The sequence below is a fragment of the Sebastes umbrosus genome, chromosome 12 (genome assembly GCF_015220745.1).
Source record: "Sebastes umbrosus isolate fSebUmb1 chromosome 12, fSebUmb1.pri, whole genome shotgun sequence".
NCBI lineage: Eukaryota > Metazoa > Chordata > Actinopteri > Perciformes > Sebastidae > Sebastes > Sebastes umbrosus.
Genome location: NC_051280.1, coordinates 23655308 through 23680363, shown reverse-complemented (window position 1 = coordinate 23680363; position 25056 = coordinate 23655308). Strand labels below are relative to the sequence as shown.

Sequence of the window (25056 nt, the reverse complement as noted above, 5' to 3'; positions counted from 1 at the left end):
ATCCCATTCATACATGTTAGAGCTCAGTCAAATACTGTAAAATGTACTGGTCATTAGGGGAGTATTCTTCAACATACCTATAGAAATAATTAATGTTAATATTTATGGAAGTTGAACGTGTGTTTATTTCCTTTGTTGATTGTTAAACTATCACATACACACACTCTTCTTTCTAAATAAAATGATGTAAGCTTGGGGTTTTGGTTAATTAACCTCTCCATACACTGTACTGTAATTACCCTGTTAGTCAGGGTAGGGTCATGGTGGTTTTGTCTGCCAGAGTCGATTAATCTCACTGAAATGAAACACACAACGGGAGCAGAGCACATCAGCTGATGTGAATGTGGACGAGCGTCAGGCTGTAACTCAGCGGGGTGTAACCTAGATAAATCAAATAAAAAAGGCTCAAATCACAGAAGAGATTAATAAAGTTTAATAAAACTTATTACAATATATGCATCAAGAACAATATTTGGTGCTTTATAATAATTGGCTAAAAACAGCACAAAGAGGAATGTCGAGAACTCACATCTTGGCTGGTGAGGGAGACGTTGGCTACGTTGACCTCATTAGGTCATTTTTTTAATCTCTGCGGTTGTGGAAAACCACAAAGTACTCAGCAGTTGGGACAGGTAAAACTTTATACCTCTTCACTGCATCAATGAAAACACAACAGTTAATGCTCCCTGGCACATGACTTCACTTTACAGTGGATAGGAAACATGGAGTAATTACTTCGAGTTGATTGAAAGCACCAAACGGAGGCATCGAGCCTCATTAGCACGTCCTTCATTTGTCTACAGGAAGACTGGAAGAGGTCAAGGCTCACAGTTTTATTTAATTCATATCTAACTTTAAAAGGAGCTTAACAACACTTGACTGCCATCGTACTTAAAGACACTGATCTGAGAACTGCACTAATGTTAAGTCTTTGACAGGAAAGGGAGAAGCTGATGAGCACTAAAGGGAGAATTCACCTGAAAGGTTGACCAGAAGGGGTCGAGAGTTGCATGCAGATGAGGTGGGTGATATGTTTTACACTGAGCAGGGTGGACTATTTAATGGGAAGCTTGTGTGGTCATTTCTTAACCAGAGGGAATATGAAATCATCTTTTCTCTTGACAAAAAGAACATCGAGATAATGGCATAAAAATGGCGGAAAAAGCTACTTTAGCTACTATTTCTCACCATAGCGGACTCTCCCAATGAAGCTCTTTCACAGAGCAAAGGTTAGCACGTGATCTGAGAGATGCTTTAGAGCTAAAAGCACTGAATACAAGCAGCAGTACTTTGGTTTTCTAAATAGCAAAAAAAAAAAAAAAGAGTAAGGGAACAAAAAAAATGGAAAATGAACAGTTTGTATCAAAGATATATGCCACCGTTTTAAAAGAAGGGTCGCGTGACTTCATTTGAGTAACTGGCAATAAAATGAAACAAAATTTAAAAAATGAAGAAATAGAACCGTGTGAAAATATATAAACATAACATTGTTTGAATATACTTTACTGTATGTATAAAAAAAAAAAAGACTCCAGATCCCATGTAGGATTGGAATAAAAATAGTGGCAAGCAGTACGAGTCAATAACCAGATAGCCTTTACACGTCCTCTGCTATCATCCTCCTCTCTCTAGTCAAACTGGAGCAGTGGCTCAAATACCTAGAGTGGAAAAGAAAAGAAAAAATTAACTAAAATCAAGCCTTACCTCACAGAAGACCAGCATCTACAGATAACAAAGTCTCATTTAGGTATTTAAGATACATAAAATGCAGATTCGGCAGATACTGTAAATGCAGAAAATGAGTTGCCGTGGCACATTCGTACGCGCCCATGGTACGAAAAAAGTAAGACAAGAACACGAAAATGTTCTTGCATGAAGCCCATTGGTCAGGAAATATAGTGTAGCGTATGCAGTGTGTCAGCGTTACAGTGAGTGTTGAGTGTATCCGTGGGTCTTGCTCCTACCGTAGACTTTTCACACATGTTGGCCGTCGCCCTCTCCGTCTCCCTGCTTCTGCATCTGGAGCTGCATCTTGGCGATCATCTCCTGCATTCGTCTCAACTGTTCGACACAAAGCATCAACATGTATGACATATGGGAAACAACAACTGCATTTTATTCGACTTACAGCCCTACTTTAATTGTAGGACAGTGAATGATCTTTAAAGGAATAGTTCAACAATTTTGGAAAACAGTTATTCACTTTCTTGCTAAGAGTTATATGAGAAGATTGATACCACCCTTCCTCATATGAGTGGTATCAATCTTCTCATCTAACTCTTGGCAAGAAAAGAAATAAATGTATTCCCCAAAATGTGAAACTATTCCTTTAAGAAACCTGGACAATCAAGAACGATGATCCACGATTTTTTTCTTCCCTTTTTAATAAGCCCAAAGTAGTGTGTGAAATATCTCACCTCAGCCTCCTTCTCCTGCAGGATCATATCCTTGTCCATTTCCTCCGGCTCCGGTCCCTTTCTGCATCAACACAACTACAGTTACTTTTGAATCAACCTCTAATATTTCTGCATATATATATGCCAATTTAAAAAAATAATCATTAAGTTAAATGCACAGTCAGAGAGGTTATAAATGTAGAATCACTTTGTGTGGTGATTTAAAGTCAGCGGAGAAGTTTGTGAATGTGTGCATGCCTGAAAGTGCACGTTGAACCATTTTAAGTTGTAGTATTAGGCAAACATGACAGAAGCCACATTGAGAAAGTGAAGAAGGGATCAGTGGGTTAGTTGTTCTTTGCAGAAGAGAAAAGTGGGCAGCTACAACAAGTAACTACAAAAGAGATGAAAGCAGGAGGATTCAAGAGAGAAGCAGCGAGAGTCAGGGGAACAGCGTTACCTCCCCCAAATGAACAAGAACGGTACCTCCAACAGTCCACTCATGGGATCGGACAAACCGAGACCAGACGGCGGGGCAATGTGAAGACAGTAAAACCACTGCTGTATCCTGGGTTTGCTTTAGAAGAAAGTCTAAGAGAATCTTTTTGGTCTACATTGAGGGTTAAATGATGATATGTCCACTCTATGTTAAATGACACACACAGTAATCCTGTTTACGACCTCTACAGATACTCAAACTACACATGCCATTTAGCTACCAACTAACCATGTAGAACCACAACCCACTACAGCCCACATCACTGGATCCACTTCGGCCTCTGAACTGATGTAGAGAACATGCAAAATGATGAGTTAGAGCTACTGTACTACAGAATGATACTAGTTCAACGACATTATACTGCATGAATCGAGAGCAGAAGAATAACTGGTAGTACATCTAGTAACTCAGCATCCATATACACAGCTCTGGATGTTTTGGCTGGGTTTTATCACTGTAATATCTGTGGTTTCCGTTGTGCACATGCCTCACTTATGGCATTTCTGTTGTTGTTGTTTTTAAACACAAATGTATAAATTATATACGTCTAATCAAAGGTTTTGCTGTTTGAGGTGGGGGAGGTGCAGAGAAGCAAGCTGACAGACAAGTACGTACGCAGGAGACAGAGGCAGAACGTAACCATGGGAGGACAACCTTCCACCCCGTTTGAGGCGGTCCGAGCGGAAGTTCTCGTAGTGAAGGTCCTGGGTCACTTCCTGTAGATCCTGCATGTGGGTTCTGTGGGGTTGTGGAGAAGTCACCAAACAATAAATACACTTGCTCAAGACATTTTTGAAAACCACAGATGTTGGCTTCACTGTACCTCTCGTGGGCAGAGGCTCCACCATAACTTGAGAAATGTCTTCATTTTAGCCCAACTTGTGTGAACCACATTACACTGCTAGTATCTATCGTTTTTCTCCTTTCCTGCCTTGGCTACAAACCTTTTTCTAATTAGCTACACCTTAACAAAAAAAAGCTATTGGCAGGGGTAGACTTGCTCTCATTGTGTTTGAAGGCATCCTGCCAAACAACAACTTCTCCAAGTTAGCCACGGTTTCTTTCCGCAGCATTTGTTGGGAAACAGATAGTATATACACACAGTCTGGCAGGTCAGTAACTCTCAATATCACCTTACTCTTGTCACTAAAACTTTGGAGAAAAAGAAAAAAGCCGTGGGTTTTGGCCTCCTCTACCACTCACATCAGCATGATCCGCAGCTTGAGGAAATCGTTGTGCTCTGGATTCTCCACTTCCACCACTCCCCAGGGGTACAGGCGGCCCCTCACCTTCTTGCCTTTGGCCTCAATCTGCTGGTTGGATCCCACCACTGCGAATGGGATGCTAGCCTGGAAAAGAGGAGTAGTTCATGTGTCTGCGGTCGTGGTTTCAACCACTCTCATAAATAATTACGACACTTAAAAAACAAATCCAGAGAGTAATGGGATGACTTAAGTGGAATTTTATAAGAGGATATAAAGCTGACTGCTTTTATCCATTACAAATTCTCAGTCCTGTGGTTGGCAAAACCATCAACTCGTCTTTAGCATGAAGAAATTCAAATTCATTCAGGGATGAAAATGAGGGTTTACCTTGAGGATCCTGGTCTGCTCTTTGAAGTCCTCATCCTCATCCGACTCAGCATCAGGAAGGTGGTAAATCTTGATGCCATGCTCATCGATCTCATCCAGAATCTTATCAAGAAGACAGGGACAAAACACGGGTTATTATCACCTGTTATTACCTGTTATATACTGTACAGGCTGTAAATCAGTGTCTCCCAAACTTTTTTTCTGGGAACCCACTTTTCAAAAATGACAAACCCAATTCCATGGTCCCGTTCCTGACCATTACCTCCCTTTCCGCATCACCTAGTATTATCTTGAATAGGTAAACCAGCCACGTTTTATAAATCCCATGAATGCATTTAGGCAGAGTTAACCGCTCTTGTTTTTTTCCTCATCAGTAAAACAAAGAGAATATACACTAGCCTTTTATATTAGATTCAATGCTATAATTAGGCTACAATTATCAGAACAAAATGAACATTCAGGCTCCCTCTTGTGGCTCAAAGGTGTACCGCAGATATAAACGTTAAGTAAAATACTATGGAAGAAATTCTGCAAACTTATTTGGCAATCCTAATAAAATCTCCTGCGACCCACCTGTGGGACACAACCCAGTCTTTGGGAGTAAATGACTATTTGAAATGATTATTTCCTCTTCAGCCAGGAATTAAAGGGATAGTTCGGGTGTTTTGAAGTGAGGTTGTATGAGTTACTTATCCAGAGTAGTAGGCTTCGAAGAGAACTTAGATAAGTTTCACTTTCAGTTCCCCGTCGGAGAGGGCTGTCTGACGGCAAGATAGTGAAAATATTCTAAATATAGTGTATACTTAAACTGATATTGATTTATTTTAGGTGAGCCTTTCTTTTAGGTGACAAAAATACGTTTTGATGCTGCTCCCTTACACAGCAGTACATTGCTCTGCTCCTGTGCTGGTACTCCTGTCTATTTCTCCAAGCTGGGGGCATACCAGCCGTCATCTACTGTAGGTATTACACGGACTATGGATATGTATATATATATATATAGTACTTCAGGTACAAACAGTATATTAATACACTGGGTGGCTAAAACAGTGACAATGAGCACATGATAGCTACTGTTTATTTCGGGAACTTGAAAAGATTGTGAACAATGGGTGACTCTGTTGTCCTCACCCTGCGCTTGAGCCTCTCCCTCTCTCTGAGGGTGAGCGTGTCTGCCTTGGCGATGACAGGAACCACGTTGACCTTATTGTGAATGGCCTTCATAAACTGAACATCCAGGGGTTTGAGGCTGGTCGGACAGGAAACAGACAGGCACGGGGTCAAAAAGAGACAAGAGAGAAATTCGAGCCAGTATTTATGAAAAACAAAGAGTGAAGAGGGCATAATAAATATAGTTAGTTAAATAGATAAGAACTTCATTGGAGGACTCACCCGTGGCCAAGCGGGGAAATGAAATAGAAGCAGCAGTGAACTCTATTGTCAACAATGTGTCTACGATTTAGACCGCTCTCGTCATGGAGGTAGCGCTCAAACTGGTCATCGATGTAGCTGATAATGGTGCTGAAACTGGATTAGAAAAATATACACACATTAAACATACACTACGTATCTCAGTATTGTACAAAGACTCACACACGCAATGAATAAATTCTCATTTGGACTTATAATATTTGAACGAACATTTATATTTAACTGTCCAACGTTAGTGTCTAATCACTGTTCAAGATCACAGGACTGTACACTGGGTAATTTAAACTTAAAAATACCTCATCTCTTCATCAGCATACACCCTGAAAAGATTTCATACCAGTCTTGGCTGTTGATGGCGTCTCCGTATCCTGGTGTGTCTACCACGGTGAGACGGAGCTTCACTCCTCGCTCCTCGATTTCTACCGTTGATGCCTCGATCTGAACCGTTCGTTCTATCTTTTCTGTTGGGAGAAACAAGATGCAAGAACTCATAACAATATGGGAGGACAAAGTCAGCCCACGATGAAGCACTTTTAATACAAAGTGCTTTAAAACAAGGATCATTACGGGTGTGTTTTACCTGCTGCTCCAGGGATGACTCTCTCGGGGTAAAGGTCAGTGAGGAACAAGCTGTTGATCAGGGTGGATTTTCCAAGTCCAGATTCACCTTTTGACAACAGAGGGGAGAATGAATCAATCATCATGCGGTCAACAACAGTATGAGACACAAAGTGAATAAATATTACACAATTGCTGAAAAAGCACAGTCAGGTTCTTGTTGGTGAAAACCTCTTCTAATACAGCGTTCAGTTTCAATGAATAGAACAAAGGAGATCCTCACTGTGCTGCAGGAAACAAGACAGCTGCCTGTGACGCACAGCAGGCCGCGCACCACACGGAAATACATGATACTAAATCTGACTTCAGCATTAATCTTTCCCAGAACAGTGTCAGCCCTAGTGCCTAGGAAAGAGTCAAAGTGTTCATAATCAGTCAGCCGCATTCAGGTGCTACGAGTCAAGAAGAAGACCACTGGATAGTTTCACTCTCTCACAAATATTAGAAGCAAGAACTAAGAACCTGGATAGATATCCTCTTCTAGCTGGACTCCATCACATAGATGAGAATCTGCACTGAATTGAAGAAACTATAAACTGAAGACTTTGAGACCAACTTTATTTGAATGTCTCTGCTGATATCATCTGATTATGAATGAACTAAACCATACAACATAATCAAACTAAATCTCAACTGGCTGCCTCTGAAACTGGCTCCATATACCAACAATAGGTGTTACGCTACTGTAAACACAAGACAACAGACAATTTAACATCCACAGTTTGACTGATGAAGCTTTAAATAAAAGCTGATTCCAAGACATGGATGTACCAGACTAAAAATAGCTTTCCACTGATTTTTTTCTGCAGACCCACTGAGCGTTGTTTTAGTCTAGCAGTACGCCTTACTTCTGTCTGGGAAATCCATAAAACTACAGCAGCAGTTTAGCTTAAGCAACAGCAGTGAACAATATTTTAGAAACTATATGTAAGAAACTATGTTCCTGACGTCTCACCGTCACAGAGTTGCAGATGCTGAGACATAAACAACCTAAAGCTTGTGAGCTTTACCCAGGAATGCTGCTACTGTGGTTCCCACCGGAGCCGTGACAAAAGATTTACACAAGTCTTTACTGTATCCTCAACTGGCAATTTTACAGAAAGTAATATATGGAAAATCCAAACCGACAAGTACATTATGTACACTACAGTTTCAGGGTCATGTGGAAGCGGGGCTTTAGAGGAAAAAGTACCAGCGTTTTAGGGCAAGCATAAAAAGGGATGCATACTGAGGAGAAATTATGAGTTTTCATAGTAAGTATATTGGTTCTATCTGTGGGGGAGAGCTGCAGCTATTTAAAAGTACAGTAAAACCCTGATATATAAGAACTAGAGTCACACAGAAGGTTAAATAAGCACTCAATGGGTATTCTTGCAGTAGAGGGACCAGCGGGCCTTGTCCACTGTGTGAATCAATCCCTCGAGGCCTACTGGCTACATTCCTCTCTGGTTTATTTTAAAGCAAAAGGATGAGCAGCATTGAGGGGAGCTTCTACCCTCCCCCCTTACCAACAAGCAGGGAGGTTCACACAGTCACAGTGTTCACATCAAGAGTTTACGCTGACGCCAGCTGAGCAACCACACTGATGTCACATCTGCCATTTTCTACAGACCAAAAGCCGTTCATGCATACTAATACACCTATGCATTACTGCAGATAAGCTCAAAGACAAAACAACTTGCTTACTCTCAGCATGCAAACAAAATGAGGCGAAAGAGTTGTAAAACAAGGCCATTATGAAAAGACAGCATATGACAGCAACATCTGTATATTGTGCAGGCTAATGGCCGAGAACCCATCGTGAATTTATCACAAAACAAACTCACTTGAGCCAAAAAAAAACATTCCTCAAATGTCCATGTTCACTCAAGCTGTCTAGCATGAACCTTGTTATCACTGAGATACACTATCATTTTCCAAACAAAATAAAATCAGCACCGCATGATGATGAGAAGAAAAGGACAAAACGAGAAAAGGCTTGAGATGACACACTCACCTACCACCATCAATGTAAACTCAAATCCTTTTTTTACGGACTTGCGATGAACCTGATTCGGCAGGTTGGCAAATCCGACGTACCCTGGAGTCTCAGGGTTGGTGAACTGTCCCTGCTGTAAACCAAAAGCAAAGTGCAAGGTCAGTAGAGTCATCATTTTTAAGAACATGTTTGGTGACATTAAAACTTAAAGGTGCAGTATGCAGGATCTGGCGGCATCTAGTGGTGCAGATTGCAACGAACTGAAATTTCTTGTGTGTGCTAAGTGTGTGGGAGAACTATGGTGGCCAACATGAAAACGTGAAAACGCAAATGGCCCTATCTAGAGCCAGTGTTTGGTTTGTCCGTTCTGGGCTACTGTAGAAACATGGCAGCCGCTCTGTGAAGAGGACCCGCTCCCTATGTAGATATTAACGGCTCATTATAAGGTAACGAAAACACACTTATTAATATTGTACTCCATTTCTGCCAATAGATCCCCTTAAATGTTATACACTGTTCCTTTAAGATGAAAGAACATGGCTCTGCACATACTTCAGTTAAAACTATTTTTGTCATAAATCTAAATCAGCATTAAGTTAAACATGGTTTGGCTACTGTATCATTATAGCAACAACATGACAGCTAATTATTAGTGCTAGAGCAGACACCATTGAGGAGACATCTGTTTATGAACAGGCAGGATATTTAGGAGGGCTACAGTGACTCCTCTGCAGTCTATTTGACCTTCCACCCATCATTCCAGTGTTTACAGCTCTTTCCTGCACAGAGCTAGATGTCAGTGAGAATGAGAAGTGGGCCAATATGGCAGCTTTTCAACACCCCTGTAGCAATGCTACACAGTGACAATGTCAAATCCAATACAAAAAGCTACATGGTTCCTTATTTAGTTTGCTCATTTTGGCCACACAGTCTTGAAAGATTTATGAACCCTCCCTTCCCTGTTCTTTCAGCAAAGGTTATGTTGATAAGCCCGATAAGCAGCGTGTTCCGGCTCTGCCTTCGGGCCTTTCAGCCCGCATAAAGCTACATCAGTGAGTCATGAGGATGGCGAGCAGCACACTGAACATATGTCCGAGAGACCCAGCTTTCAACGGATAATATTTGCGTTTTAAACAACACCACGATGCAGAAAATAATGTGAGGAAAAAGCGGAGAAGCACAAAATGTTCCACTGAAATTAGACGTGAGAATGCAAAATTAAAAAAAAAAAGTTCTGGACTGAATTAAAAGACAGCACACTTTATGTTTACATTGATAACAAAATAAAACCACAGAAGATTAAGTTTTAACTCCACGATTAGTCTAGAAGCAGAAGTATGAATCAGGTATTACTGCATACTGTAGCTGTTCAGATGGAATATATCTGGTTTCTGTTACCTTCATTTTGTCAGCCTGAGACATTTTTTCTCCTTGTTACACCTGAAAGAAAACACAGGATGTATCACAACTTATTCATCATTTTGCTACAATTCTGGCCTCTATGGACCTTTTCTGAAATGGAGGCAATTCATATAGACGCATACTAACAGGCCTGACTGTGTGAGAGACAGGAAGTCTGGTTTGTGCTCAGAAAGGTTTGTGAAAGTATGGTGTCTCACCACAAAAAACTGCATTTCCTGCTAAGATAGCTGCATTACAGCTGCGTCCCACTACAACACTATGATTTGAGGATAAGTCAAGTCAATTTTATTTGTATAGCCCAAATCACAAATCACAAATTTCCCTCAGGGTTTTTTACAATCTGTACAGGATACGACACCCTCTGTCCTTTACAGTGCAACCCTCTCTAAAAGAGATTAAGCCATGATTATGCTATTAATCCCAACTGGTATCATATGTTTACTGCCTTGGTTGCTGTGTTGTAGTTAAGTCGGTGTGTTATATTGAAACACACTAAATGATCTGAAACGGTTAGAAACACACCCATTGCACTCAGACTGCTAGGATGAAAACGACTGTGTTCACAGACTCAATATAAAATTGTGTATTTTTTACCGGCTGATTAGACAAATATATAATCAGCCGGTAAAAAATATACCCATATTATGAGTCCAAGCTAGTTTTAGATAGATAGATAGATAGATAGATAGATAGATAGATAGATAGATAGTAACTTTATTGATCCCGAGGGAAATTCAAGTTTCCAGCATCACAGTTCCATAGTGCAAAACATGTTAGTAAAAAGGCAGTAAAATATACCAGATATAAAAATACAAGGAGATGAAGAAAACTGTTAAAACTAAATATAATGCAGGGTAACAGCTGTGATACAGGACTATTAAAAAAGTGAATATAGTGCAGAAGAAAACTGTTAAAGATGAATATAGTGCAGGGTAACTCCAGTAGCTTAGTCTATGAAAGTGCACTGTGTGCATTATTATCTGTCCTGCAGACCTGCAGTTAGGCTCAGACACCTGAAAACCTCTTCCATTGTATATGCTGCCACATTCATGACCAATATATAAATATACTAGGGCCAATCGATTAAAATATTTAATCGCAATTAATCACATGATTGTCCATAGTTAATCGTGATTAATTGCAAATAAATCACACTTTTTATCTGTTCAAAATGTACCTTAAAGGGAGATTTGTCAAGTATTTAATACTATTATCAACATGGAAGTGGGCAAACATGCTTGCTTTATGCAAATGTATGTCTATATTTATTATTGAAAATCAAGATAAAAAGTGAATATAGTGCAGAGTAACTCCAGTAGCTTAGTCTATTAAAGTGCTCACTGTGTGTATTATTATCTGAAGCTAGTTCTAGCTAATTGAATAAGCTTTGGCCACTTTAGATTTAGCATAGAAACATGTAAAGCTAATGCTAACTACAACTAGCATTGCCAGCTAACAGTTAGCTTAACGTTAACCGTTATTTGAATGGGAATTAGCTGGTTGTTTAGCAACGGCTATCACAACGGCTATCATAACGGTTACCCAGTGGGTGTAATCTGTGCTAAAGCCGACATCTGCACATAAAACAACCTATTTTAATGTATTGTTCTTGTAATAAAAGCTATTTGACAAGCGAACAGTCCTCTCTAGCTGTTCAGTAAAGCAAAACAAGTGAAGCAGAGCGTTAATTACTAACTAACGTTAGCAGAGTAGCTTCTGCTCACAGGATGTGAACTTACACAGCTCGGTTAGCTCATGTTAGCGTCGTCGGTTTAACCGCCCTTAACACGGAACTGAGACAACTTAGATGATGAATAAGTGATGAATTAGAGGGAATAAAGGAGTGTTACCTTTTACAGTCTGTCCGCAAGAGAGTACAGCGCCGATAGAGAGACTCGGAGAGGCGAGCCGGAGATGAACAGCGGACTTGGCGGACACCTCAAATTCTTCAGATTCCGGTGCAGCAGCTTCCTTTAGCTCATAGACCACAATGCACCGGGCGAGAGAGCAGCACGGCCAACACTACAACATGAAGACTTCACCTCATATATGTTGACACTTAAAGGTCCCATATGGTAAAAAAAGTGAGATTTTTTATGTTTTTTATATTATACAGCCGGTTTAAGTGTGATTTAATACTGATTTAATTCAGTTTTTATGCACCAAATATCTGGAACAAGCTCCCAGAAACCTGCAGGACCGCTCCAACTCTCACTTCTTTTAAAACAAAGCTTAAAACTTTCCTGTTTGCGGGTGCCTTTTATTCTGACACTGCACTATAATTTTTACTCTTTTGAGTTTTATGCAATTTTAGCTTCTATCCTAGCTTTTATTTTTAGCTTGTTTTTATTTTCTAATCTTTAATGTTTTAATGTTTTTATGTTTTTATAACTGTTTTAATTATTTCTTAATGTTCTTTTGCATTTTGTCGCAATGTTCTTGAATGTTTCTGTAAAGCACTTTGAATTGCCCTGTTGTTGAAATGTGCTATACAAATAAAGCTGCCTTGCCTTGCCTTGCCTTGTTAAACTATCAAAACGTTCAATATATACAGAGAAATACACATAGCTCGTATTCAGAAACTGTGCGTTAGGATTTCTGTCCATTTGTGATGTCAGATATATATTCAGGCACACAGTATGAGGAAAATAAAACATCTTGTAGTGTACTGTTTAGCTGTAAAATGAGAAAGTTTGTGACCCGGCAGCCATGTTGAGATCAGTTGAGGAAATACCAAGCACCGCCCACCAGCCGGAGCACAGCCAATAGGAACGCTCTCTTTCTGAAATGACCTGTGATTGGCCAAAGTCTCCGGTCACGGCTTTTTTAAAACCTGAAAACAGAGTCATGAGGAGGTGCAGAAGTCCTAGTTACCTCTCAGAACACTTGAATTACAATATGCTGAAAGGTTATTATGGAATTTTTTCCCAATGATGACAAAAATATACTGCCTACTGCCACTTATATATCACCCATACACTGTCACGGTGCTTGATAATAATGTTTATGATTTTAATGAGCATATAAAAGCTGATATTATAAATACGACGTGTAAGCAGGTTGACTTTAAAGGTCCCATATCGTGCTCATTTTCAGGTTCATACTTGTATTTTGTGTTTCTACTAGAACATGTTTACATGCTGTAATGTTAAAAAAAACAACTTTGTTTTCTTCGTACTGTCTGCCTGAATATGCCTGTATTTACCCTCTGTCTGAAACGCTCCGTTTTAGCGCATTTCAACGGAATTGCACCGGAATTGCCTTGCTAGGCAACAGTTTGGGTCCATGTTTACTTCCTGTCAGCTGATGTCATTCACATAAACTGCAACAGGAAATAAACTGGGACACATTTAGAATGTTTATGTTCAAAACCGTGTAATGGTCTAAATATTGTAGATTTGTGACATCACAAATGGACAGAAATCCTAACGGCTTGTTTCAGACGCACAATTCCTGAATACTTCTGTATTTCTGTGTGTGTTTCTCTGTATATTGAGCGTTTTGATAGTTAAACAGTATTTATATATCACTTAAACCTGCTTTATAATATAAAAGACGTGAAAATCTCACTTTTTAAAATATGGGACCTTTAAAGTAAACAATCAATCTGGTCGCTGCTGTACATGGATAAAAATGGATATGCACAATTTGACTTCATCTGAAATAGCTAGCTAATGTTTTACAAAGGGGTATTTGTCATTTAAGCTCATTTGAAAGCTGTTAGGAACTTTTTTTTCCATGCAGACTTAACGTTAGCTCTTACAGTAAAGAGCTCACTGGTTACAAGCTAGGTTAGCTAGCTATAACATGGATGCTTAAAGAGAACAGCTATAGCTAACTTATTAACTTGTTAACTAGCGTTAGCACTATTCCTCCTGGTTAGTGTTTTGAAATACTGTACAGTTTTAATGACAACTTCTCAAAGCAGTACAATTTTAAGATATGCAGACCGCCTTAGAGTAAAAATATAATATGTGCTTCTTTCCCATAATGCATGTGGCTCGTTGGTCTAGGGGTATGATTCTCGCTTTGGGTGCGAGAGGTCCCGGGTTCAAATCCCGGACGAGCCCAAGTTTTTTCCCAGAAACCACATTGTTTCTATCTTAGTATTGTCTATCATAATTTAATGCACTCTTGTACGTTTATACTTTTTGTTCTGTTGCAGAAATAGACTTACCGAAGCTCAACTAGTCATGATCTAAAGAGCTTTGTTATGCTGCTGTCTAGTGGACTTTAGCAGTACTACAATTAGGGGTTTCTGTTTATTGTTTCATTGTTAAGGTCCTATATTATAAAAAGTAACATTTTCATGTATTTTATATTATAAAGCAGGTTTAAATGATATATAAATACTGTGAAAGTATCGAAACGCTTAATCCACAGAGAAATACACAGACCGTATTCAGAAACTGAGCTTTTGAAACAAGCCGTCAGGATTTCTGTCTATTTGTGATGTCACAAATATACAATATTTAGACCATTTCAAAGTTTTAAACGTAAACATTCTAAATGTGTCCCAGTTTATGTCCCCGTTGCAGTGTATGTCAATGACATCAGCTGACAGGAAGTAAACATGGACCCAAGTGATTCTGTTGCAATTCCATTGAAATGTACTAAAACTGAGCATTTTCAGAAAGAGGGTGAATACAGGTATATTGAAGCAGACAGCATGAGGAAAATAAAGGGTTTTTTAAACATTAAAGCATGTAAACATGTTCTAAAAAGAAACCCAAAATACAAGTATGAACCTGATAATGAGCATGATATGTCCCCTTTAATATGTCATTTTGTATATTAGCTAAAGGTCTAGATCCTATGTGTTATTTTTTGCACAAGATGCCTTTTCATCTAGCTACATAAACACACAATTTAGTCTCATGTAATCTAATTTGAGTCCCCCACAATATCTTCATACAACAGATATATTGTGTCAGTAAACACACCCACACCTCAGACTGTATTTACCCAAATGCAAAATGTTAGCAGTTTAGGTATAGGATGGAAAAAGGGAAGTAGTGCATGCACTGACATATTTCAGTTCCTCTCTCTTTACCTGTGTAAGGGGGAACTTATCATCAGATTTCCAAGAGCTAAAAAAAAACATGCTTACAAATGAACACAGTCATACATATACCTGCCTTATGCACAGTCTCACTCCAGTGTTGCAGGAGGAGCATCATACGATACTTAAAGATATGCTCACTTTAATGCCGTTCTGTCTTCACCCAGTTGGGGCTTATCTGAGCTTGCTGTTGTGACAGCATCTCGGCTCACCTCCTCCCTCCAGTCTGGCTCAGGACCGCCACTGCTCTGCTTTAACACCAGTCCAGGCGATATCTCAGTAAATACCACTCTTTCCCCTTTCTGTTACAGCAAGCATATCATCGCCACAGGAGCTACACTATTTCCATTATTTCCATAAGCCTCTTAGTGGCACCATGCTCTGTCATTTGCAGAGTGGCTTCATACTATGAAGTGTGTGAGTTTCTATATATTTTAAGTGCAAGTCTTTCCTAAACCCGCCCTGTAAATATGGCAAAAGGTTTCTGTTCTACATATGAATGAGAATGGAAGTTGCTTTAAATGGATACTGTATTCCCATTACTCAGAGAGAGGAGGTATTATAAAGGTAAAGGACCATACCAGTGTTTTTGCACGTCCTGTCACATGCTGTGTTATTTCCACTTTCTGGGCAGTTACATGTTTCCTTTCACTTCTTAATTTGCTTTATAAAACTGCAAGAAACTTGGTGACGTGAATGTAAAAGACAACATATTCTGCTTTTATTTTATATTATTATATACTTTATTTTTGTCAAATTTACATTATCATTTTGGGCTTCAAAAGTCCCCACTGCAGCTCTGCGCAATAATAATGTGTAAATGGACTGTGGCTCATGATTTAATAAAAAGAAAAAAATGTATGAGTGCTCCTCCTTTATGTGAATTAAATGGACTTGCTGCTTGCCTTATTGCACCTTAAAGGACTTAAAGAGATCTAATAAAAAGGCATAAATAGAGCCCGTCCCCCGTTTACTTCCTGTTTTACAACAATAACATCACAAAAAAAGAAGAGGTGATGGATTAAGATACCTGTCAAGCAAATGTCTAATGCTTTTCAGAAATAAGTGGAAACCTGCAGCGGCTGGTGAAATGTAAGAAAAACACATTATAAAATGTAAATATTACAGAATACTTAGTAGTATAGTAGTATAATAGTAGTTACAGAGGGAAAAAAAGAGAAAAGGATGATGGTCATATTATTGTTTTTAGAGAGTCTGTGTCTAAACATTTACATCCTTACCACCTTACACAATGCTATACTCAAAGGTGTATCCCTAAATACATTACCAATTATTAATAAAACATGAAATAATACATTGTAGATCAATGGTGATGACAATAATACCTGTGTTTTCAGGTTGTTAGCCTTTAAATAAAACTTACTTTTTATCACATTTATTAATACTAAAATGTATGTAACTGCAAGCCAGGCATGATTGGCTTTCAATCCCATAACTTTTATGCAGTTTAAAGGAAAAGCAAGCAGAGAATATACGCCAAATATATTAATTCCTCACTTTAATTACTAATCTTAAAGTCATCCTCTTTATACCTGAAGGTACTATTGGATTTGTTCTCAGGGTCTCACGAAATCACAGTAATCAGGCCAAGAGCTGATTTTCTCTGCTTCCTAATTATTGGCAGCGTTATGAACCTCAGGTAACATCTTTTAACTAGATAATTAATCCAAATATCTAATTAAACGTGGCTCACTCTCTTCTGAGCTTGACTCGTGTGTTACCCTCAGAAACATCACAGATTCTGAGTTAGGTCGCTTTAGTGCCAGTAAAAGACTGTCTATAGTTTATTAGTCTTCTATAGTGCAGATATGGAGGACGGAAGCTGCCAAAATAACAAATTAATAAATGAGTCAATAAATAAACGAGCCAATGAATAAATAAATGAGTCAATAAATAAACAAGTCAATAAATAAATGAGTCAATAAATAAACAAGTCAATGAATAAATGAATCAATAAATAAACAAGTCAATGAATAAATGAGTCAATAAATAAACAAGTCAATGAATAAATGAATCAATAAATAAACGAGTCAATAAATAAATAAATAAATAAATAAATAAATATTAAATAAATAAATATGCCATTAAATGTACCTAAAATAATATTAAAAATAAATGTAGGCATTAATTAATTGATCAAATGTGACATAAATTGATACTTCTGTTTTAATTTGCTTTATATATTTGCCTTTGTATTATTTCCCATATCTATACTCTTCTATTTAATTTCCCCTTTTTATTTATTTCTGCAGGATTTTCATTTTGCATTCCCTTCCCCTATTTATTTTCCCAAACCTATTTATTTCTGTATTCTTTTCCTTATACATTTCTTTACACATGTCTTTATGCATTTCTCCCTCATTATGCAAATGAGGGGGCTGTCATTCAGCATGTGTCATGGGGTCAGACAGCATAGATAATTTGCATAATGAGTCAATGTGTAAAGAAATGTATTAAGAAAAGAATACAGAAATAAATAAGTTCAGAGTCATGACTTTGGAGATAACTGTCTCTTCACACAAACATTAAAAAAAATCATTTTTTTAATGCATTCGAGCCGTAATCATGGTTGAGTTTCCTCCTCCCTCCATCGCCACGCCATCATCACCCCCTTAACCAGCCTGTCATTTAAAGTAAGCAGCCGCCTGCTTAGCCGGCACCTTTCACTTCTCAAGCAGGACTTAATTTACTGCAGGACATTTTAAATCTCCTGCCTCTGTGGCACTGAGTCGCTGACAAATGCCTGGTTGCAAATGTATCTCATTGACTGCTGACTCGGTTGTATTACAAGCCGGCTGATAGGCGCTGCCACAGTAATGTGGCCCTCAGGTTTATCCTCAGATGTTGGAGCAAGTGTATTAATTTAGTTTAGATGGGGCCTTATGAAAAGTGTAGTGGCAGGCAGCAGATCTCTCTCTCTCTCTCTCTCTCTCTCTCTCTCTCTCTCTCAACCTCTCGGGATTGAAGCTATCTGCCACAGAGCCGAAGCATATTCCACCATCAATGTGTCAGGGGGAAAAGCTATTAAAACCGCTTTACTTTTCCTAAGTATCACGAGAATAAGCACAAGATTTAGTGAAATCCCCCCCAGAGCACTGGAAATCTCAGGGATTTTCCCCCTGAAATGTTTCTTAATGGGCCGCTCAGAAGTGTCAGAAACTCTTGTTACACTTCAATGTAGTTTTTGGATTTCAGTGTATTTATTTGGAGCTGAAATGACAAAATTTGAAGTATGAGTGCATCTGAACTTTCCACATAATCAGATGGAAACCATTCAGCAATTCACTACTATATACAATAACAGTAATTCCAGTATGCACGTACTGTGTAGGTTACGTTTCTTTCTTTTTTTTTTTAAATCTCTCCATTGAAATGACAGATTTTCATGAAATAAAAGTGTGTATTGATACTGAGAACATTAAAAATGAATCATGTTGAGGAAGGTTTACCATGATGTGCAGCAAAGCATTGATCTGATGAAGCAGAGTTTAGACCTGAGCAGTGGGCCACATTTACACACGGGGACCTTGGCCTTTATCTTGTTAAGCCAGCGATCCCGACCAACATTACTGTCTTTAAGAGGCTGAAGCTGGTTCAGTCTTAAAGCTAGAGTGATGATACCAGCTTATCAAATAAGATTCAAATCAGATAGGCTAAATTTTGGTGAGGAAAACCTAGCATGGCCATTTTCACAGTGGTCCCTTGACCTTTGACATCAAGATGTCTGAATGAAAATGGGCTCTATGAAGGTTCCTCAAGGTCTTGGTGTCTTTATGTGGTATTTTGGAGGGATTATTGATCAGTTTTATCAATTCTCGAGTGGTAAAATTGGTTGAATTTAGCACCAAATCTGTGTAACAAATGGTATCAACCCCAAAAATTGCTGCAACAACTTATGAAACATAATAGAGCATTGGAATGACCATCATTTTCTCTCTTTTTATTGTTTCCTTAAGAAAAATGACTAAGACAACCTAAACCATAACAAATGAAATAATATGTACAGATAGTAACTTTAAATTGAAAAACAAAGTATTCAAAAACAAGGGAGAAGGAAAATAATGATAATAATAATAATAATAATAATAATAATAATAATAATGATAATAATAATAATAAATAAATAAAATATAAAATTAAATGAAAATTCTAATAAATTCTAATTACAAAAATAAAATGAAAATAAACAATAATGAAGAAATATTAATAGATACAAATATATAAATGACTAAAATAAATTCACACACCAGATTCAGGTTAATTTTCTCTTGATGGACTAATCATCGGGGTGCTGGATGCAGCAGCTTCTTCTACGCTTATGACAGCCAATGTGAAGAAGAGCCATTTGTTCAGGTCTTTTTCAACAAAGGAAGATGACATGCATATTATAATCTATCCAAAATGTATAATCTCCTCTATTAGTATTATTGGACTCTCCCATGGAGCTGCCATTAAAGCCAATATAACCTGAGTCAGATAATGCAGCAGCATCACTGAACAATACAGTTGCCTCATACTTCAGCCATTCAGAGAAAGAAAGAAACTGCATTTCACAAGATAGGCAACAATCAGCTCTGCCAGTAATTATTCACTTAATCAATACAGTAAATTAGTAGGACACATTAGCATTTTCTTCTCCAGCGTGGAGTCGACTTGATGGATTCTTTTCTTGTCAGCCGTTGGCACACACTCCCCCGGCCCCGAGCGCCCGGCCTGCCTCTCTGTGTCGCCTTTCATTCCCTTTTCACCCCCGGGTCTTTCTGTACCTGTCAATTTCTTTCTACAGTGTGACTCCTTAATCCACCTGAGTGCATGGAGGACAGTTTTGACATAAGAAGAAAAGATAGACTCCTAAGGAGAGGACCAGTATCTTTAGAGCCCGGGGGATAACCGGATTACGACAGCCATTTTGTGCTGCTGGCAGTTTTTCTTATTACCCTTTTTTTTCCTCTCCCCCCTCATCTCTCCAGAGTTGAAATGCTGCCCTTTAGAAGTCACACCAAACATTGACTAGTACACAAAAACACATAGTCTCTGTGTTTTTCCTTCAACTGAAAGCTTTGAGCAGAATAAAAACGTAATCTTGACAGACGATAGTAACAGTTTGCGAGGAACAGATTTCTCCATACTGCCCTTCAGGTGCTCTCATGTTGTTGTTGTTCTCAGGACAGTTTTTCTTCTCACTGTGGAAAACTCTCTGAAACATGGTTCCACTGTGAAGGTAATCATTGTCTCTGTGTGGCGGTGGGTGCCTCCTGTGTGTGAAGGCCTGAACCTACAGCTCAACAGATAACAGCACAGACAGATCAGCTGTCTGACCCCTGCTGCCAATCACTTTATCCCTCCGGCCCGTCTGCTCAGAGGAAAACCCGGAGAAAAACACTCTCTGAAGACGTCTTATCATCTCCACCACCGAGGCAGCGAGCACCACTGGATCTTTTGTGTCCATTTACTTTGCCTTTGAAGAGGCCTGCGGTGCCTTTGATTGTGGGAGGTAAATGAAATAAAGGCCTCCTTCCTCGCTGGTACCCTGATATCCAAGTTTATCACCGCTACCAAAAAACCTAAACCCAGAGCTCCAACTAACCGCCACAGGTCTGTCTACGGGGAAAACACATCGTGCTTCTGTCCTGGTAATAATCCTTTTTTGCAGGAGCCATTTTGGGTGCTGGAAGCTTCCACTTAGACACCCAGAAAGACGGTATTGAATTGTAAAATGAGCTTCCTGAGTCCATACAGTAATCCCCCTGTTGTTACCTATGAGCTACATCTTCTAAAGAGTAGCAGTGTACACATGCAGTATATAATTCATAGTTAAGTTATAGCTCAGACTTTTCTCCATCAATGTCATTTCAATAACAGACGAGATGGCTAAAGCGTATAAATATATACAGTATTTGATCAGATAAGGTAGAGTAATTATGACAACCAATGAGTCACCCAGTGCCGGTGAATTACGGCTGTGATTAATATTGATTTTGTAGAGTATGAGGGAGGGAGAGGTGAGCCGCTTGTACACATATTGATATATAAGAAACCTGCGTGGCATCATGGGAAAGAATTCAAATGAGTGATTGGGTCAGTTTTTAGGACTAGTTTTTAAAGTACGAATTGGGAGTGGTTTTGCATCAAAGATGGAGGAAAGTTTGGAGTCTCCACCCACTGACCGATGTCCTATTTGGTTTAATTTTCTTTAATACCGGGTCGTGTCCGCTGCATTTTGGAGCAGAATTTGGTAGTTTTAACAACTTTGGGGCGGTTAAATTCTGCACTTAAAGGCAGGCTCTGTAATCTTGAGAAACTAACGTAGAGTACCGTAGATTTTAAAAATGATCCAACCAAAAAACACAGCCCAGTGTTGCCAACTCTTTTCCAATGAAAATAGCAGCACTAGCTCCAAAAGTCCCTAAATCTATAGCGAGAAAGTCACCAAGTCGGCAACACTGACCGTCCGTCCCTTCAGGCCTCCCTCCAAATCCACTCCCACACTCACTACGTTCACAATGAACGAAAACAACGAATAAGGCTATTGTTAGTTCGCTGTGAAGCAAGCAGCCTTTGGAAGACTTCGGTGACGTGCACGGGCTGAGTGCACGCAGGCAGGCAGGTCATTTTAATCAGGCCGATTGAAATGATTGAACGTGTTTATGACAGTCCTGTGACAGCCACAGATACTGGATTTATTTTCTTTCTTTGTCACAGCATTTGATTTATTGATTGCTGTCGGGATGTGATGAGAATTTCAACAAATATAACAAAAAAAGTATTTGAGCAACACTACCAACCCTTTAAAACATCGATTTCAGCCTGATTCATCTACTTTTTGACCCAATTTTCCACCAAGATGCAGTTTTTCTCCTCCAGAATGTTATTCCAGGTAGATTGGGGAGGGATTTGAAACAACATTTTGACTCTCAAATTGGGATATAAACCAGTTACGTTTATTTTGTGGGTCTGTAATTTCCTAATCATTTCCTTGGAAGTTTCCTGGACAGAACAACCTGATACTAATTATGACAGTTATTTTAGTTCAGTGTTTTTGTTTTTCAGAGGATTTTCCTTGAAAGAAATGCTCCATTAAAATAAAACTTGCAGAAAATACAATTAACAGTTGACCATGAAAAATCCAAGTAATAACAACATTTAGAGTCAAGTCTCATTCAGTTGCACGGGGTCCATTATGATGTGTGTAAGCAACATAGAAGGTCAACTTTTTCGTCACTTTCATGCCAAATATTTGTAAAATAAAGACAAAAAAGATGATGAGATGAGCAGCCAGTGATTGTTGGTTTTGAAAACTGTCACTAAAAGTGTCACTCAAAAGCACCAAATAGCTCCAATAAGTTCTGGAACAAATAAATATGTCATTTAGTGTAGAAATGTATATATTTTGTTCAATTTAAAGCCAATTTAAGGGTAAATAGTGGGGGGGAAAATGTGGAATCGAATGGTTTAATAAAAGAGATGAAAACACTTTGATTTGGTGCAAAACATAAATCTATAAGGACTTTTTCTTGCTAAAATGCTGAAAGGATTCTTCTAAAACAGACTTGTGAAGTTCATTATTGAGCAAATGAGCCACATGGGGTCACTACAGGGCAATGAGGTGCAAAATAACTCCCATATTTTACTACCTTATTCCTTACAAAAACCTTCTGATTTCTAGCTTTCTGCATGTGTTGTGCAGCAGATTACTCTCTTCAGTGCCTCAGTAGGAGAGCCTATAAACTGTTGGTAGAGGGAGAAGAAGGAGGAGGGAGTCCCTCAGAAATGTTGTACAGTCACTTCTTATGAAGGGATTACAGTGCTCTCTCTCATTCCCATTGGCTTGGCCCTCCGTGACAGCGGTGTGGTGATGAGTGGTTGACATGCCCAGCATCATCATCCATAACAAGCTTCACAACTTGGTCTCTGTGTGACTCCCATTCATTCATGCACCCACAGGCTTTGCAGCTTTATGTACTTTTCAGTTCCACTTTTGTGCGCAAAAATGCTTCAGTCAATTTGGAATCTTCTTATCACAGACACAGAGGAAACATTTCTCAACTGAACCACTTTTTTCACCTTTTTACGCACGAGATGAGCATCCTGGAGAGGTGACTTCAGACAGAGGAAACATTTCTCTATACTGACCACTTTTACCTTTTTACGCACGAGATGAGCATGATCTTCCTGGAGAGGTGACTTCATTTAAAGTGGTGTGTGTGTTTTTTTTTTATTTTTTATTATTATTATTATTAATGAATGTGTCAGCTTCTGAGATGGCCAAACCTTCAGATCACATCAAGAGACCCATGAATGCGTTCATGGTGTGGTCCAGAGGCCAGAGGAGGAAGATGGCTCAGGAGAACCCAAAGATGCACAACTCTGAGATCAGCAAGAGACTCGGTGCTGAGTGGAAGCTGCTGTCAGACTCCGAGAAGCGTCCGTACATCGATGAGGCCAAGAGGCTGCGGGCTCAGCACATGAAGGAGCATCCGGACTACAAGTACCGACCCAGACGCAAAGCCAAGAGTCCTCTGAAGACGAGGGACCACCGCTTCGTGTTCCCGCTGCAGGAGCACTTCAAGGGCTTTTCCATGGACTCCTTCCTCGCTCCCGTCTCCTCCTCCTCCTCCTCCTCCTCCTCCTCTTCCTTCTCGCAGTTCAGCACCGGAGCTGTCCAGAGGATGATACCGGAGATACCGATACTGCCCTACGGAGCGCACACGTTTGGGTACCAGACTGCTGGAGGAGGGATCGGAGGTCTGGCTTGCCACGGACATCAAAACCTCCACACCCACCAGTCCTCCTCCAGTCCTCCAGGATACGTGGTTCCGTGTAACTGTAGCGCTGCCTACAGCTTACAGCCTCCTCAGGTGGCTTATATCCTCTTCCCCGGAGGAGGGATGACCAAGAGCGGCATCATGGACTCCTACTCTTCACCCAGCTCCTCTGGGTGACACACAGACAGGCTGGATGGATGGATACACTGAGGAGCAGGACGCACCGGGCAGAACGGGACAACTTTGCGCACAGGACCTCAGCATAATATGACAAAATGACATGAAAAGAAACAAAACTACATGTTTTCATCCTACCAATGTTACATCCAAGTAACAACAAAATTTAGAGACTTTTTTTATGGTTTTTGCTCATCCGATGAGAGGGTGTCCAGGTGTGACAGGACCTCCCCATCCCATAATATGACAAAAGTAAAAGAACTACATGTTTTTATCTTAGAAATATTACATCAAAACTGAATTTGATGTAATAGATGTTATGTTTTTTGCTCATCCGATGAGACAGGACCCCCCATCCCATAATATGACAAAAGAAATAGAACTATACATGTTTTCATCCTACCAATATTACATCAACAGTTGATCATGAAAAATCCAAGTAACAACAAAACTTAGAGACTTTTTTAATGTTTTTTGCTCATCCTATTAGAGGGTCATAGGACAGAGGGTGTCCAGGTGTGACAGGACCTCCCCATCCCATAATATGACAAAAGAAAAAGAACTACATGTTTTCATTTTACCAATATTACATCCAAATGAAAATGTAGAGATTTTTTTAAAACGTTTTTTCCTCATTTGATTAGAGGGTGGTATACTGTGAAGGACAGAGGGTGTCCAGGTGTGACATAACCATAATATGACAAAAAGAAAAAGAACTATACATGTTTTCATCCTGCAAATATTACATCCAAATAACAACAAAATGTAGAGACTTTTTAATGTTTTTCCTCATCCAGACAGATAGAGGGTGTTCAGATGTGACAGGACCACCCCATCCCATAATATGACAAAAGAAAAAGAACTACATGTCTTTATCTTACAAATATTACATAAAAAAGGAATATTATTCTAGTGTTTCTGAAGATATTAAACACACGATGCAGACAGGCTGGATGGATACACTGCAAGACGCACCGGGCATAACTGAAAAAGTTTGCGCACAGGACCTCAACATAGTATGACTAAAAGAAAAATAACTACTTGTTTTCATCCTACCAATATTACATCCAAGTAACGTCAAAATTTAGAGATTTT

General features: G+C 39.2%; 2 protein-coding genes and 1 non-coding gene across 4 annotated transcripts; 2 read left to right on the top strand and 1 right to left on the bottom strand.

Moving 5' to 3' along the window:
* Window positions 1–410: 410 nt before the first annotated feature.
* On the bottom strand, window positions 411–11940 carry sept2 (septin 2). Of its 2 annotated transcripts, none has more exons than XM_037787790.1 (13): window positions 11787–11940; window positions 9913–9954; window positions 8533–8647; window positions 6499–6585; window positions 6256–6379; window positions 5880–6014; window positions 5619–5736; window positions 4488–4589; window positions 4099–4244; window positions 3511–3633; window positions 2418–2478; window positions 1965–2061; window positions 411–1658 (listed from the first exon to the last, which is right to left on the bottom strand). In XM_037787790.1, the coding sequence occupies exons 2-12, from the start codon at window positions 9934–9936 to the stop codon at window positions 1975–1977; spliced, it is 1122 nt and encodes a 373-aa protein (XP_037643718.1). In that variant the 5' UTR covers window positions 9937–9954; window positions 11787–11940; the 3' UTR covers window positions 411–1658; window positions 1965–1974. The 2 variants fall into 2 exon arrangements, with proteins under 2 accessions (XP_037643718.1, XP_037643719.1); XM_037787791.1 differs by having other exon boundaries at window positions 3550–3633; window positions 11787–11939.
* Window positions 11941–13934: 1994 nt separating this feature from the next.
* Window positions 13935–14006, top strand: trnap-ugg. The gene has a single exon. It is a non-coding gene; the product is annotated as a tRNA-Pro (tRNA).
* Window positions 14007–22781: 8775 nt separating this feature from the next.
* On the top strand, window positions 22782–24454 carry LOC119498020 (transcription factor Sox-14-like). The gene has a single exon (XM_037786485.1). The coding sequence runs from the start codon at window positions 23260–23262 to the stop codon at window positions 23959–23961; it is 702 nt and encodes a 233-aa protein (XP_037642413.1). The 5' UTR covers window positions 22782–23259; the 3' UTR covers window positions 23962–24454.
* Window positions 24455–25056: the final 602 nt, after the last annotated feature.